This window comes from Sorex araneus, chromosome 1 (assembly GCF_027595985.1).
Source record: "Sorex araneus isolate mSorAra2 chromosome 1, mSorAra2.pri, whole genome shotgun sequence".
Classification (NCBI taxonomy): Eukaryota; Metazoa; Chordata; class Mammalia; order Eulipotyphla; family Soricidae; genus Sorex; species Sorex araneus.
The window spans coordinates 246,629,165-246,646,983 of record NC_073302.1 but is presented as its reverse complement, the minus strand read 5'-3'; the positions used below and the strand labels follow the sequence as shown (position 1 = coordinate 246,646,983).

The 17,819-nt window shown below is 42.8% G+C and overlaps 1 protein-coding gene across 1 annotated transcript in view; it reads right to left on the bottom strand.

Moving 5' to 3' along the window:
* The window catches only part of NUFIP1 (nuclear FMR1 interacting protein 1), a 35,039-nt gene that overhangs the window by 9,858 nt on the left and 7,362 nt on the right, over window positions 1-17,819 (bottom strand). The window contains exons 6-7 of the mRNA XM_004604665.2: window positions 7,384-7,476; window positions 4,376-4,569 (exon numbers count right to left, since the gene is read on the bottom strand). Coding sequence (XP_004604722.2) covers window positions 4,376-4,569; window positions 7,384-7,476 — 287 coding nt within the window. The remainder of the gene's footprint in view (window positions 1-4,375; window positions 4,570-7,383; window positions 7,477-17,819) is intronic.

The following is a 17,819-nucleotide window of genomic DNA, read 5'->3' as shown; positions in this document are numbered from 1 at the left end:
AAGACCTTAAAAAAGGAAAAGTACTACAAGCTCATGGATTGAAGAATCAATACTTCAAAATGATCAGTCTTGGGACTGAAGCGATAGCACAACAAGTAGGGTGTTTGCCTTGCACTCAGCCGACCCACAATTTGATTCCCAGCATCCGATATTGTTCCCCGACCATTGCCAGGAGTAATTTCTGAGTGCAGAGTCAGGAGTAAGGCCTGTGCATTACCGGGTGTGACTCAAAAAGAGAAGAAAAAAAATGATCATCCTACTTCATTATAGAGATCCAACTCAATTCCCATCCAAACTCTGACTTTTTTTTTCAGCTTAGAACAGTCAGTAATAAAGTTTGGAAGGAATCATAAAGGAACCCAAATAGCCAAAACCAAAACGAAAAATAAGAAACTGGGAGATACCTTATTACCTAACTTGAAACAATATTACAAAGCTACAGTGATCAGAACATCCTGGTACTGAAATAAGGAGAGGATCCCTGACCAATAGATCAAAATCAAGTTCCCAAGGACAAATCCCTGTATTTATGGACAGCAAAATTTCAACAAAGGGGCTGAGAACATGAAATGGAGTAGGTAGCCTCTTCAACAAATGGTGCTGAGCAAACTAGATAACTAGATGTATAAAATTAAAGCTGAATCCAAATCTCACACTTCATATAAAAGCCAATTCAAAGTGAGTCAAAGACCTTGTGATCAGACCAAAATCTATAAGGTTCATGGAGGAAAATACAGGCAGAATGCTCCCAGATTCGGGCCTCAAAGGAGTCTTAAAAGTTAAGATGCCATTGGCAACTACTAATGGATCAAAAGTAAACAAAAGGAATTACATCAATTAAAAAGCTTCTGCATGACCAAAAAGCATGAGCTAAAATTAAGACATTCAACTAAATGGGAGAAAATACATGTACTCATCACAAGAGGTATAGGGTTAAAATCCAGGATATATAAAGTACTCACAAAGAACATCAAACTTCAAAAACCCTATCAAAAAATGGAAAGAGGAATGAAAGGTACTTTTCTGAAGACAGACGGATGGCCAATAGGCACAGGAAAAGGTTCCCATCACTGGGGCTGGAGAGATACTACAGTGGGTAGGGTGCTTGCCTTGCATACAGCAGACCTGGGTTTAATCCTAATACCCCATATGGTGTCCCGGGGAGTGATTCCTGAACATAGAGCCAGGAGTAGACCCTGTGTACTGTGGGTGTGCCCCATCCCTCAGAGAAAAGAGCTGTCATCATCACTTATTATTAGGAAAGTTCAAATCAAGATAACAATGAGGGATTATCTCACAACACTGACAATGGCATTTATCAAAAATACTGGAACAATCTGTATTGGCAGGGATGTGGTGAAAACAGAACTGTAAACCACTGCTGGTGGGAAAGCTGCCTGGTTTAATCCCTATGTAAAACAGTAGATGAGAAGGGAGGGCAGGGCTAAGGGCCTCGGGCACATTGGTGGTGTAGAGGAGCAGTATAGCAATTATATCTGAACCACAGTCAACATTAAGAGCATGTGACCCAAACTACAAAAACTTAAAAATTGTACCTGTCCAAGAGACAGGGTAGGGAGGAGGGAGAAATCTGGAGGTTTTGGCGAGGGAAGCTAACACTGGTGGCAGGACTGGTGCTGGGAGACTGTATGACTGAAACTCAACTATGAATAACTTTGGAAAACATGGTACCTAGACTTTTGAAAACCTCTAATCCCAGGACTAGGAGACAGCAGTTAGGGCAGTTGCCTAGCATGCACCCAGCCCAGGTTCAATCCTTGGCACGGTATGATTCCCTTAGGAACACCGGGTGCAGCCCTTAACCTCCCAGCACGGCCAGGGCAGCTGGGGTAATCCTGGTGCTACGAGGTCCTAGCAGCACCCCATTCCCAGGCCCTGGCAGCGAACCGCCAACTGCCAGTCCAACTGGCCAAGAGCCCCTGGGCCTCCTGAGCACAGCTTGGAAGCCCACCCCCCCAAAACAAAGATACAAACGATCATTAGGTTAAGACTTCCCTGAAGGCAGAGAGGATTCTATTATGGTGCTGGCAAGCACAATACAGAATCTTAATAAAGTCTTACTGAAATTGAAAAAAGAAGAAAAAACACTTTGGACAACTTGCCCAATCCTAAAAGTTAGTTGTAAAAACTTCCCATCTGGTTTCTTTCTTTTCTCTTTTATAGTATTTTATTTCCAGGGGGCGCGGCATGCTTAGTGGTGCTCATCTCACTGCTGGCAGGGCCAGGGCCAAGGCCAGGCCTCACACATGCAAACCATGGCCCCAGCTCGTTCAGCTATCTCTCCAGCCCCCGGTCTGGCGTCGCTCCTCGTCTTGTCTCTTTGTCTCTCCTCACTCCTTACTCCCACTCTTTCCTACTGGCTTTATTGAAAACAAAACACAATACTGTGGTCTACCTCCAAGAATAGCTATAAATTAAAGATGCCTAGAGAAGATGCCAGGTATTTAAAAAGCCATTCTAAAAAGAAGTCACTTTGCTTTACAGTTTCCAGTTCTCAAAAACAGAAATCTGTGATTGCTGATAAGCTTTGTCAGCTTATTTTCTTACTTTTGCTTGTACTTTGAAACAACAGAAGCCGACGAGCAATGGCTGATGCCCGTGTTCTCTATGACAATTGTTCTATTTTTATTACAGTAAGTGACTAACAACTAGCTCTTTAGCTTTGTGGATGCTGGGGAATTTCAGTCAGGCTGCCACATGACTGACGGGCTCCTTTCTTTTCTTTTTGCTCAGACAATACTTACTAAGATCACAGACAGGCCAGGAAAGCCAAAAAACATGTTTTATCTATTTAAAACAATGGCAACAAAATTAGCTTGGCTCTAGCTAATGACACACAAACACACGCACAAAATGAATAAAATTCAGTTATAGTTAATATGGCAAAGACTGGCATACTCAAAACTGACAAACTGGGGGACTCCAAATGATAGCCTTCCCCTCTGAAACGATGTCAACCCCCCCGATTTAAAACATATACACAATCGCTGAGTTCACAGTACCCACTATCACAGGAGATGATCTTTAAAGATAATCGCTACTTTGTTCAAAATGTGAGTGCAGATGCCTAGATTAGATTCTAAACTGTAAGAATGTCAAGGACAAGCAAACTGAGAGATCTTTATTTTGAAAGTGAACTTAGTGTTGAGTGTCCACTATATGTGAGAATATAAACAAGGCTACAGTGACGGAAGTTGCTTTGAAACAAATGATTGATACATCAGAGACTGGAGATGACATGAATATTATGGGCGGGTGAAAAAAAAATGGGACATACAGGTTTTTGTAGCCTTATCTGAGTGAAATGTTTAAGAACTAACAGTATGTTGCTGTCAATTTTTTTTTTTTACTTTTAAGACACCATGCTTTATATAATACTATGATGGAGTTTTATGCATGCAATATCGTAACACCATACCCTCCACCAATGTCCCCCACTTAGTCTACCCATTCCACTTCAGGTCCACCCACCAAGATAAGCTCAATTTTCTAGACCCGTTCTCGGTTCTGCTGCTTTGGACATTTGTTTTAAATTGTCTTAGACTGGAAAATGTAGACGTCCAGGAAAAAAATACAATAATTTAAATAGAAAATAAAATAAAACAAATGGAATTTAATCATTGATGTTTTGATTGGTGTCATTCTTAGCCCAACATTTCTTTATGCCAAGATGCCTTTCCATCCTAATATAATAAATTTGGGTTCAATCCCTGGCACCACATGCCCCCATGTGTGTCTCCAAAAACTGCAGGAGTCATCCCCTGAGCACCACACCAGGAGTAGCACACCACCAGGTATGACCCAAAAACCAAAAATAGGTGACTTCCTCAGAGATTATCTTCATGATTACCAGCATAAATATATCCTTGCACCTGCTGGATGTACCACTTTATAGATACTGGAAAATTCACACACTGGGCAAACCTGAATTTACAAATTCAGTATGTTCAGACAGTCTTAAGAACAAGATGGCTCCGAGGGCTGATGTGCAAGCTCGGCATGTGGGAGCCGGGCTCATCATCCAGCACTCTGTGGTCTCCCAAGAACCACTGGGCATGGCCCTGGGAACTGCCGGCGCCCCTGTACTTCAAGGACTGTCCTCTGGAACTAAGCACTGAACTATCAGCTTGTAATATCACACTAAACATTAAGGTGTGTTTTTTTTTTTGGGGGGGAGGGTCTGTTAAAAAACAATGAAAATATCCAAGATTACATCAACATATGGAAATTATACAACAAAAGTCACAGCCTGCTTGCCTCTCACACACACTTTAAGATTCAAATAAGATACCCTGAAATATAATACATTTCAGCACTGCTACTGATACTCTTAGAAACTGGTTGTTTTTCTTACCAGAGTCAGTATTGACCAAAACACCCAGAGGGTCTGAGTTCGCTTCAGGTGGATCTAAGGGTTTTAAATCACTGCCAAGATCACCCGATCTATTGGCTGCTCTCTGCCCAGCCTGGTGATTTTTCCATTTCTGATGTTTGCTGGGGCTTCTGATCTTTGTCATCTGTGAATGCCTGGACATCCCCTTCATCTTGCTGAAATAAGAAAAATGCAACTCATAAGTGTCAGAAGTACTACCCTTTCAAGAAACTTGTATTCTATCCACAGAATAACTTAGCTTTTATAGAGCAGGTAAACTCCTGTCTACTCTTCTTAAGGACTGACCAACTGGACCATGTCTATCTATGCTGCCTTCTCCAACCTGCATGACAACTCTCTGAACTAGATTAGACAGACATAGTTCACTCTCCAGGATAAACTCGAAGATCATAAACCAAATAAAACTTCACAGCTAGCTCAAATTTAGAAACCTCTCAATCGCTGTAATTATTTATCTTAGAAATAAAACATTTATATGAGCATATTCTAATATTATTATAAATAGGAAAAAAAGGGACACTTTTTAGAAGGCTCATTACATATATCCCCTATAATATGAGGTATCCTTTGGTGATGCCAAGTTTTCATAAAAATACATTAATTTTTTTTGTATTCAGCGGACATTACTTCATCCTTTCACTAATAATAGAGGCTACAGTCAGGAATATGGAAATCAGAAATCTGGACTCAAATGCCAATTCTGACATGAGCCATGTCTCTTGGACAATATGAGTATCTTGAGTCTGTTTACTCTCCCATAAAAGAGGGATTCACTTGGGGCGGCACCAGCCCAGTTTCCAATTCGCCCCGGCCTCCGGAAGTCACGCCCTCGACCCGCCCTGAGCGCCATCTTGCCACAACCAGCAGTGAAGAATTTAGGCCGCTCCGGCAGGCACCGCCAGCTGGAGATTGTTCCGGACCCCAGACCGGGCCCACAACACTGGGGTGCCAGACGGAGAAGGTACAGCCAGCATGCCTTCTCCAGATGGAGCCCCAGCGACACTGAGCTTCTACTAACATGGCTCCAGTATGCGGGACTGGGACATCTCCAAACTGACCTTTCCTGATATACAAAATACATGCTCAGGAATGGCTCCGCCACCCCTGAGCATCCATTATCCCAGAGGCACAGAAACTAATCTCAGAACACAGCGGTTGCTGGCAGTTATACTCCCGGACTCTGAACTAAGATACTGCCCCACGTAGCCCCAGGAGGGGAAGGGTTTCTGTACCTCGGCCTTTTCCCCCCTGGACAGCATGGTGACCTCCACTGTTCAGAATCAATTGGACAGAGAGGTAGGAGTTTGCAGTGATGGGACGGGATGCATGGGGAATCTTGCGATGGGGGAGGCAGAACCAGCCCTGCCTCCTGCCCAAATGAGACCCCGAGCGGTCACCCACGTACAGCTCCTGCGCTCCTGAACAGCCATGATCCCAGCGCCACAGAAACCAATCTCGGAATGCAGCGACTGCTGGCAGAAATACCTCTGGACTTAATACCAGAATTCCAAATCCGGGCAGCCACTTTCGCAACCGTGCAACATCTTATGCTCTCTGTTACCAACAATAGAAAACATATAATCTAATGATGCCATTCCGACAGGTCTGACTGTTGGGGGAAAACTCCAAATAATGATAGTGAGTTTCCTGTTGAAAATTGAATGTAATCAAAGTAAGGAAAGAGTAAAGTGAAAATCATCTGCCACACAGGCAAAGGGGGAGTGGGAGGAGGGGTATGCTGGGGTTATTGGTGGTAGAACATGTGCACTGGTGAAGGGATGGGTGTTTGAGCATAGTATGACTGAGACTCGATCCTAAAAGCCCTGTAATTGTTCTCACGGTGACTCAATTAAAAAATATTTTTTTTTTAAAAAAAAGGGATTCACAGAGATATAGGATTAATATAAAGAGCAAGGTAAGCCTGAATACATAGCAGCTATTATCACGAGTCAACTAATTCTTGAAATGCACATGGTCAGTTATCTAAGCCATCTGGGTCTCCGCCTTCCTTTATAGTGGGCAGGGAGAGCGCCCAGTGGGCTAGAGCACAGGCATCACATGCAGGAGCCAGGTCCGAGCCGAAGCACTGCACAGGTCTGATCCGCAGCACTGCACAAAATCTCCTAAACACTGCCAGGAGTGACCCCCCTCCCCCCCAGCACACAGTGGGCCATCCCCTGCCCTAAGATCCTGGGTGGGGCTCACAAGTTAAATAACAAATCCTTTACAGTCCCCTTGACATTCAGACCACCTCAAAAGACGCAGGTGCCCACAGCAGTAGGCACACATATGCACACTCTGAATTCTGCTGGTAACCAAGGGGCAATTCCCAATGTCCACCCACAAGTGATAAATACTTTAACAGCATCATCACAGGTAAGAAAGATACACACGTTTTTCCTCTGGGCAACCATCCCCAGGAGAGTAAAGAGGAGCCTGCAGAACCCTGAACACCATTAGGGATGGCCCAAAAACCAAAGCAAAAAGGTAGTCAATTTATTAATATTATTACTATTATTATTTTATTTTGTTTTTTAGGGTCACATCTGGTCAAGGTTCAGGGGTTACTCCCGGCTCTACACTCAGGAATTACTCCTGGCAGTGCCTGGAGGACAACATGGATGCTGAGGATCAAACATGTGCAAGTCTGTATGCAAGGCAAACGCTCTACCTGTTGTACTATCCCTCTCACCCCAGGAAACGGGGGCCAGACTGAGTAGTATACAGCGGACTATCCAGTGCTGGGGATCTAATTCAGGGCCCTGTTTACCACTTGAGCTAACTTCCTCATCCCAGGGGCAATACTTCTATTATACACAAATAAATTTAAAATCTGCCTTGTTTCTCTCTGAGCCCAGGCCCAAGACCAGCAGGAACTGCTACTGCAGCTGAGCATTCTTTGGGAAGAAGCTGGCCCCATGCAGACCCCTACCCCAAGTTTTCAGATTGGCACAACCTTAAGAACTTACCCATACTGGGTTGTGGTCAACACTGCTCCTCTCTTTTCCTTTTCCAGCTTTAATTTTTTCTTCCTTTCAATATTGGCCAGAGTTGGGTAGTTTCTAGGAAAAAATAGTTTTTAAAAATTAGAAAAAAAGCATAAGAAACTAATGACGAATAAAATAAATATAAACATTTCACTGATTCTAGAATTTTTTTTTTTTGCTTTTGGAGTCACACCTGGTGATGCTCAGGGTATACTCCTGGCTCTGCACTCAGGAATTACTACTGTTATTGCTTGGGGTACCATATGGGATGCCGTGGATTGAACCCATGTCAGCTGCGTGCAAGGCAAATACCTTATCCATTGTACTATCATTCCAGCTCCAACCTCTAGGAAATTTTTAAGCAAAGAAAACAGATCATTAACAATGGCCTATTACTAAGCTGCCAGGGCACAAACTTCTACAAGTATAAAATTAAGGGGCTTACAGTAGAATTTAAATTTATCATGTAATAAGCTCAAATTGATCTAATTCCTAGCTCTGGTAGATACCCATAAACTTTGCTAGAAAAAAAATTAAGATCATGCAACTACTCAAGTACAAGGACTATGTACCGCCATATTTACTAACATGAGGAAGAGGCGGTACTTAAAAAATGTCTACCAAGGAGAATAAGAAGAGCTTAAAAATTAAAGGTATCTTCAAAGATGACACACCAATGACCAAACAAGTGGAAACAGAGATAAACAAATGGGATTACCTTAAACTAAGAAGCTTCTGCACCTCTATGGATACCGTGACCAGAATATAAAGACAATCTGCAGAATGGGAAAGGATACTCAATACCCATCTGATAACGGGCTGATATCAAGGATATACAAGGCAATGGTTGAATTCTACAAGAAGAAAACATCCAACCTCATCAGAAAATGGGGCAATGAAATGAACAGAAACTTTCTCAAAGAAGAAATCCAAATGGCCAAAAGGCACATGATAAAATGCTCTTCATCACTAATCATCAGGGAGATGTGGATCAAAACAAGAACGAGATATCATCTCACATCATCTCACAAAGACTGGCCCACATCCAAAAGAACAAAAGCAATCACTGTTGGCGTGGATGTGGAGAGAAAGGGTCCCTCCGTCACTGCTGGTGGGAATGCCGACTGGTTCAGCCCTTTTGGAAAACAGTATGGACGCTTCTCAAAAAATTAGAAACTGAGCTCCCATTTGACCCAGCAATCCCACTTCTGGGAATATACCCTGAAGATGCAAAAAAGTATAGTAGAAATGACATCTGTACTTCTATGTTCATCGCAGCACTGTTTACAATAGCCAGAATCTGGAAAAAACCCGAGTGCCCGAGAACAGATGACTGGTTAAAGAAACTCTGGTATATCTATACAATGGAATACTATGCAGCTGTTAGAAAAAATGAAGTCATGAACTTTGCATATAAGTGGATCAACATGGAAAGTATCATGCTAAGTGAAATGAGTCAGAGAGAGACAGACATAGAAAGATTGTACTCATCTGTGGAATATAAAGTAACAGAATGCAAGATTTACACCCAAGAATAGTAGAGATGTATACCAGGAGGATTGCTTCACGACTTGGAAGCCGGCCTCATATGCTGGGCGAAAAGGCAGCTCAGATAGAGAAGGGACTACCAAGTAAAGGTTGCTAGGAGGGCCGTCTCGGGAAGGGAGATGAGAGCTGAAAGTAGACTATAGACTGAACATGATGGCCACTAAATACCCCTATTGCAAACCACAACACCCAAAAGGAGAGACAGAGCAAAAGGGAATGCCCTGCCACAGAGGTGGGGTGGGGTGGGGGGGAGAGGTAGGGGTGGTGGGAGGGATACTGGGATCACTAGTGGTGGAGAATGGGCACTGGTGGAGGGATGGGTATTCAATCATTGTATGACGTAAACATAAAGTTTCTAAGTCTGTAACTGTACCTCATGGTGATTCATGTAAAAATTTTAAAAAGTTTTTTTTTTAAAAAAAGGAGCTTAAGGAGAATCACTCATTGCTACAACGCAGGGAAAAAATATAGTAAGTACCTTAAAAAAAAGAAGGGCTAAGAGGATAAGATGGAAAGTGGCACATGGATCTGGCTAGAGAAATTCAGAAAGGAAGGTGGACAAGCTTCAATGTTTTAAGTAGAGAAAAATAATGCACACAAACCCAAGTCTCAAAGTGAGAGGTATTGAGGGGATGGCAAGTGATTTCTTTTGTAGAAAACATGATACAGATAAGGCAAACAGACTAAAATGGAAACTGAAAGCAAATGTGCCTCAAAGGCCAGATCAGAAAGTGTTTGCTTAAGTTAGCAGTAGTGGGGAGCCACTAAGAGTTGTGCGCAGGGAAAGGAAGTGTACAAGGCAGTGACCGAGACTCAATCTCATGGCAGTGTGCAGGATAAACTGCCCTGATAAAGCTTTGTTTATTGGCAGAGTTGTATGGTGACACAGACACCAAGCTCAGGGCATGAGGGCAGAGATCTCAGGACTATTATACGGAGACACAATGTTCTACAACTCCATTAACTGCTCACGAGAGCAAATTTTGAGAAACATGAACAAATTATGTTTTGCAAACTTTATTTCCTCCCTTTCTTTACTTTTCTAACATCTGTACCATCGTCCCAAATGGCATAGACAGCATTAAAGTTTACGGGCTTATGGGAAGTTTATAGGTTACACTCGAAGACAACAATGGAAATGACATTGAGCAAGTGGTATGGTGAAGCAATCAGGAAAAAAAAAGGCAACGAATTTCAATGAGGACAGTGCAAAGCAATTTAGCCAGCCAAGAAAAATAAACCCCATAAATAAAAGATGATGAATGTACAAGCTATAAATAAACATAAGAGGAAAAGATCAAGGTCACAGCAGATAAAAATCTAACAGTCACTCAGCACCGTATAACTACACTTTTGGAAAGCAAATATAATCTAAGATTATGTGAAATGAACTTTGGCACATGTAGCAGTATGAAATCTCCCTCGCGTGATACTCGAAAAGTGTCTGTCAAAAACTCAGGGTACTGTGTCAAGTTTTATACTTCTACACCAAAAGAGGCATGCTGAGGAAAAAGAAAAGCTGTAACAATCCAGAACAGACTGAAAGATGATTAGAAGGATGATAAAATAAAGCCTCTGGGGAAAAGAAGAAAGACGGGCGACTACTTGCAGCCTTTAAAAGAGAAGAAGCGACAGTATGATCTATTACAGGCTGGCAGCCAGCTGTTCTCCACAGGTGATGACGCGCAGGCCTGCAAGTATCCATGCACGGAACTCACAACTCCTCAACACTCTCCACAGCTCCCCGAGTCACGGCTGCCTTCCACTCCTTTGCAGAGCAGTTTCCAGCCAGCTTACGGACTGCAGCCCCGTACCCAGTGAGACCCTCAGTGAAGTAACACAACTCTGATGCTGAGACGCACCACGGCCCAGCAGGCAGATGCTGCTACACAGGTGCTTCTCGATATTACAAAGAGTTCCTTAAGTGAGACATCAAGGACATGAAACGTCTTTCATGGAAGACCCTTTAAACAGGTCACTGCCCTCAAGGCAAGAGTGCTTTCATTAAGCCTTCCAAACTCTGAAGTTTACAAATGCTAGAGAACTTTAAATTCTCTCTTCCAAATGGTATTCTTATTTACCTAGAATCTAGAGACAGAAAGCTAGATGACATATAGGTGCTGGAAGGCAAATTGTCCCCCAAACGAGAGAACAGACAAAAAGCACCAGAAACATCCTCCCCAGATAGAAGGAAGAGGAACGCCTGGCACTTTGAACAAGGGTACAGTCTGGGTTCCCAAAGTGCACCCGAAACAACAAATCCAAGACAATTGCTTTGGAAAGGCATGATGTATCTTACATAAACCACTCAGACAGATAAAACTGAATTCAGCATCTACTGTCGGAGAACAGATGTTAGGAACCAGTTTCCTCTATTTTCATCTGCTAAAACCAGCTTTCTCCGTGAATTTCCATCTTTCCCTGATACTCCCTGCCACCAAAAGACCCTGGCCCTGGGGACCCTGTGCCGGCTCTCCCTCTCTCCTCTTTCCCCTTCTGCTTCCCTGTGCCTTCCCCAGTGCATGTGGTCAGCCTCTGCTGGCAATCCGTCAGCAGGGGAGCAAGCAAGCAGGCAACCAGGGCCAAGTGGTATCTAGGCGCCCATCACCCTGGTCACAGCATGTGTGTCTAATGCTCACCCTACAGCCCATCACATCTCTACATAAACAACAACCCCTTCCCCCACTCTCCCACTCCCCGCCCCGCACTGCAATGCACAAGACACACCATTCTATTTTCACTTCCAACTTTTCCTGAACTTCAAGAAGATGCAGCATCTGCAAAGTGCAGGCTCCTGCAAAAAGGGGTGTGGGGCTGGGATTGGAATTTCAAAGGATTTCCTCCCTGACCCCAAGTGACAGTGGTGGAGGGCACTGGGCACCAGGTGGTGGTGAAGGTGACTTTACACATCAATATCATGAAAATCATACCACTGTAACCAGGTTACCAAATATCAAAAATATATATATATTTTTTGATTTAAAAAAAGGGATTTCCTTAGTCACAGTAACAACTGAAACAAATGTCACAAAACTGCGCCACCTAGTGGGTGTCTAGTCTGTTGTTGAAATAGGCCTCAAAGATTCTGAAGAAGAGATTTTGCAAGCTGACCTCTAGCATTAGTTTCCCTAAAGTCAATCAATCACACAGCATTGAGACGCTATGAGGAACTAAGAAAGAAAACCTGTAGGCAGATGAAGGCTGATGGCTTTTGCACAAAAATCAATGGAAGTCTTATTTTTTTTTTATTTATCACAGAGTGAATACCATTTCTTTAATCTTTAAGGCCATATGCAGCTGTGTTCAGGGCTTAGACCTGGCAGTGCTTAGGCAGCCATATGTGTTGCCAGGCATTAAACTGAGCCAGCTGTATGCCAGGCAGCAGTCTTAATCACGGTCCTTCCGAGCCATCCTATGATGCACTTTCTTTAAGGATAAAGGAGAGCAATAGGTCAAGTAAATTTTTGGAGGAGTCAGGGTGGGAGTGGGCCACATCTTGTGGTTCTTGGAGGCTCTTCTTGGCTCTCTGCTAATTCTAGTGGTGCTCAGGAGCCCATGAGGTGCTGGGGATCAAACTAGGGTCAACCAAATGCAAATCAAGTACCTTAAATCCTGAAAAATCTCTCTGCTTCCCTTTTAAGCTTACTTTAGTTAGGTTTTTTGTTCTTTTTTTTAAAGAACTTTCCTTTGGCTCTCCAATTTACTGAGTGAAAATTTTTTATTACATTTTCTAACAATTACACAATGGCTTTATTTTATCTGCAAGTCACAGAACGCAGTGGCAGCTTTTCAGAAGACTGTTACATTCACAGTAAAGATCAAATTCAAGTTTTCTGCTTTATCAGTGTGAAATGTACACTTTTTAGGAGTTCAAATAAGATTTTTTAAAAATTGAGAATGAGGGGCTGGAGTGAAAGTACAAAGGGTAGGGCATACCTTGTATACTGCTGAGCCAGGTTCAATCTCTGAGCATCAGCAGGAGTAATTCCTGAGCATTGTCAGGTGTGGCCCCACAATAAAAACAAAGAAACAAAACCAAATTGCAAATGTGATTCTAGGGACTGGCCACATGTAAGGCCCTAAGTTCCATCCTCAGCACCTCAGTGAAAAGCACCGCACTTGGGGGCTGTGTACAGACCCATTTGGCTGACTCGGTCAGCCCAAGAGTCACTGCAAATGGTCTCCCTGAGCACTGCTCAAGAGGTATTACCTACCCCCCAAAAGAGAATATCAAGGAAGTAAATACATTTTCATAAGATTATTTAAAAAAATGGAGCCTAAATGGTAATACAGCAGAGAGAGCACTTGCTCTGCACATAGCTTCCCCAGTTCAATCCCGGCACCACATATGGTTCCCTGAACAGAACCAGAAGTGATCCCTGAGTGCAGAGCCAGGAATAACCCTTGAGCACTGCCGGGTGTGCTGCCCCCTCCAAAAAGAACTTATTCAAAGTGCTTTTTCACATACATGTGAACATGGATTCTACATATACCACACTTAGGGCTGAAGCAATAGCACAGCGGGTAGGGTGTTTGTTTTGCACGCGGCCAACCCAGAAACGATCCCTCTGTCCCTCTCTGAGAGCATGGCAAGCTACTGATTATCTCTGCCTACATGGCAGAGCCTGGCAAGCTACCTGTGGCGTATTCAATATGCCAAGAACAGTAACAAGTCTCACAATGGAGACGTTACTGGTGCCCTCTCGAGCAAATCAATGACAATGGCATGACAGTGCTACAATGCTACATTCACTTAAATCCACGGCTGCTGACAATTCTATCAAGTGAAAATTGAACTATTAGGTCCTCTATATGAACACTACCTAAGATGCTACTTTGCATCTTCAAGCTTCTTCAAATTTGCATCTTAAATTCCACTAGCTAGGGGAATTTTCCCCTGTAAAGTACCTCTACAGGGGCTGGAGTGATAGCACAGTGGGTAGGGCATTTGCCTTGCATGTGGCTGACCCAGGTTCAATTCCCAGCATCCCATATGGTTCCCAGAGCACTGCCAGGAGTAATTCCTGAGTGCAGAGCCAGGAGTAACCCTGTGCATCGATGGCTATAACCCAAAAAGAAAAAGAGGACTTGTACAAAAATCTCAAGGGGGCATAGTACACATTGCTACAAGAAAAGTCAGTTAGAAATCAACACATTTAAATATCTTTGGGTTTGGCTTGTCTTGGGGATGATAGTCTATTCTGTGTGGTAAGAACTTAATGCTTCCCGAGCGGGAAGGGAGATGCATGCTGAAAGTAGACTAGAGACTGAACATGATGGTTACTCAATACCCCTATTGCAAACCACAACACCCAAAAGGAGAGAGAGAGAACAAAATGGAATACCCTGCCACAGAGGTGGGATGGGGTGGGGGGGACGGGATTGGAGGGTGGGAGGGATACTGGGTTCATTGGTGGTGGAGAATGGACACTGGTGGAGGGATGGGTTCTCAAACATTGTATGAGGGAAACACAAGCACGAAGATGGGTAAATTTGTAACTGTACCCTCATGGTGACTCACTAATTAAAAAAATAAATTAATTAAAAAAATGTAAAAAAAAAAAGAACTTAATGCTTCAAACCACAATAGCTCAAGTACTATTAGTTATATTCTGATTCTAACCATAGTTTTTAATCAGATCATCACATTTCTTTCCAATTTCTTTAAAAGCAATGGTACGGACAGCATGAATTAAAAATTAGTTTTAAGAAGATTTTTTCAACCACTTTCTAATGTGTACCAAAACCGAATTATAACTACTATAAAAACATTTTCAAGCTTCATTTACAAACATCAACACTTGCCAGTATCCCTTTTCTCTAAGGACCCAGAGGATATAAGCAGCCTTATGAAGATGATTCTTTTGTTTGTGATGCTTGCAATTTTAAAAAGACATGAATGCAAAAACAACATAATCTTTCATAATGAGGCACATCTATGCTTAAAAAAAAAGCAGGGAAGATTAAAACAGGGCAAAGTAATATCCTCCCACAAATAAACAGGTAATGAAAAATATTATCAAAGTAGGATTTCAACTTAGACTAAAGCAATGAGCAGAACTTCAAAGATGAGAAAAATTTAAAGATGCTTTAAAAACTGAGGTTGAATGCTCAAAAAGCTTGTTTGGATATGATCTACCATAAATTTAGAAACGACAAAAAGCTCCTAGAAGCAAGTTATGGGGGAATATTCAGAAGCGATATGGTAAGCCACCTACAGAATCCTGATCGCCAGTTCTAAGGTACTGTTTTCACTGGCATTTCTGCTTAGCAAATTAAAACCAGTTGAAAATTTTGTTGTACATTTTTTTCTACATAGTCATCTACCAACCTAAGAGACACGTGTATCAAAAACTAAAGACTGCACAACAGAAGAACAACAAAAATATTAGCCTAACCTTATTACACAAGTTGGTTAACTGTGACAGCACTAACTGTTCCCTTGCAGGGTACATTTCCACTATGTGGTTTCCCAAAGAGCAGGCAGTAACTGAGTTGGAGATGATTTTGCCAGATGGATGCAACAAAGGCTGAAGGAACAAAGGACTCAAGCTATTAAAAGGGGTTGACATGATGTGAACTGGGTGGGAAAGTGACAATATAAGGGGAATGACAGAAAAAGAAGGCATTGGAATTCAGGGACTGGAGATCTCAACTAGCTCAATACTGGGCAGAGGAGACCATGCAAGAACTAAATGGGACACAAGTTATGACTAAAGAGGAACATGCCCACCAAATTTATGAGTTCTGGGGTAATAGCCTAGGATATGGAATCAACCCAATGACCAATGACATAAATGGATCGTAAAAAAAAGTCATGGGGGCTGGAGCAATAGCACAGCGGGTAGGGCGTTTGCCTTGCACGCGGCCGACCCGGGTTCAAATCCCAGCATCCCATATGGTCCCCTGAGCACCACCAGGGGTAATTCCTGAGTGCAAAGCCAGGAGTAACCCCTGTGCATCGCCAAGTGTGATCAAAAAAAAAAAAAAAAAAAAAGTCATGGTATAGGGCCAGAGCATTAGTATACAGCAAGTAGGTCATTTGCCTTGCCTGCAGTCAACCAGGCTTGATCCCCAGCTTCTATATGGTCCCTGAGCCTGCCAAGAATAATCCCTGAGTGCAGAGCCAGGAGTAATCCCCTAAGCACCACTGGGTGTGGCCCAAAAACAAAAATGAGAGTTCTGATATACACAAAGGAGGAAAAAAGAAATGGGACACAAAGTCCAGAAGACCCGGGGTATGGAAAGAAATGGTTCCCACTGCACTGAGAATGTGAATGTAAACCACTGAATGAACCATTCACACTGTGTCTCAAGAGTCAAGGAAATTCAAAGTACACATGCTTCAGCTGGTGTATCTAACATGCTACGAGCAAGTGGCAAAGATAACCTCAGTGTGTCTCTTTAGGATCACTGGAGTGTGGGAGCTGAGAACTGTGCAGACAGATGGCAGGAACTCACAGGAAAAGTGCAGAGAAAGATTCATCTGGAACCTGTACCAAAGAGGGCCCAGATGACACAAAACCTAACAGTCACTATCTGTTCCTGTTTTATTTGACCTGTCTAAAGCAATCTGTACTGCTAATCAATTCTTTGTAAATTCTCCTTCACTGGCTTCTATATATGTATGTTAGCTTTCTTCAAAGTCTCTAGCTCCACTGTTAGCTTATCTTCCCTCTTTACTCTACCCTCTTTCTGTGGCTGTGTGCTCAACATCCATGCTTTCATGATTTGAGAAGAACCACCTTCGGGGCCAGAGCAATAGTACAGTAGGTAGGGTGTTTGCCTTGTACGTGTCCAACTGGGTTTGATCCCCAGTACCCATACAGTCCACTGAGCCTGCCAGAAGCTTTTTAAAGATGGCAGTGGGAATGGGAGTGGGTGTAGAGGTCTTAAGGCCTTTCTTTCGTCCTGCCAACCCCAGTTCAAACCCCTGGCACTGATAGGGTTCCTCAAGCACCTCCAGGAGTAGCCCCTGAGCATTACCCAGGAGGCCGACCCCTGTAAAAGAAAATGATGGCAGTAGTGGGAATGTAACTTAAGCTGATACTGGGCATTTAGAAGATATAAATGAACACTTTTTGGTAACTGAATGATTATAAAGTTGAACTTTTGAGAAAGCTCCTATTGTCTCCTCAGTTCTTAGAACTCAAGTTCCTTGAACATGTCTGTCATGCCTGTAGAGGCACGTCTACTCAGACACTAATCCACGTCTCCCCTTATTTTTCTCACTTAGGCCTGAATTGAGCATGGACTTCCAGCTTTAAGGAGCACCCAGCTCCTCTCGATTAGAAGAGTTCTTTCTGATGTGCTAGGAAGGGCAGTGAAACAGCCACAGAAACAGCAGAGCAGAAATGCTGAAGACAGCTATCCCTCACTTATAGTGACTTCAACTGCTCAGGAGCGTAGGCAACATTTAACTTACACGCTCGCTGGAGATGAAGAACCAAAGCTGGCAAATCATGAACTCATTTCAGACCTTTCCTATTGCCTGGAGTCAACTCTAAACTTGAAACAGTCAACAACTAAGTATATTCAGTTAACTTCTTAGTTGCTTTATAATCACTGTTGGCTAGTAACCACCATTCTCTTCAAAGGAATCAAACAATTTGTCAATGGGGTTGGCACTAGTGAGCTCTACTGACTTCCAGAGATGGGAAAAAGCCTTCATTCTGTCCTTGAGTAAAACCAGTGACTTAGCAGTTAGCCCATTCCCACTCCATATTGCTGGCTGGTCTTCGATACCATCTCCGTCAGCTCTTATGTAACATGAAATAAAGTGATCTCAACTTTTCTTACTTGATTACTTCTCTGTGTAAAACAGTAAAATAATAATAATAAAAAAAGTTTAATCGGTGGGAGTTTGGGGG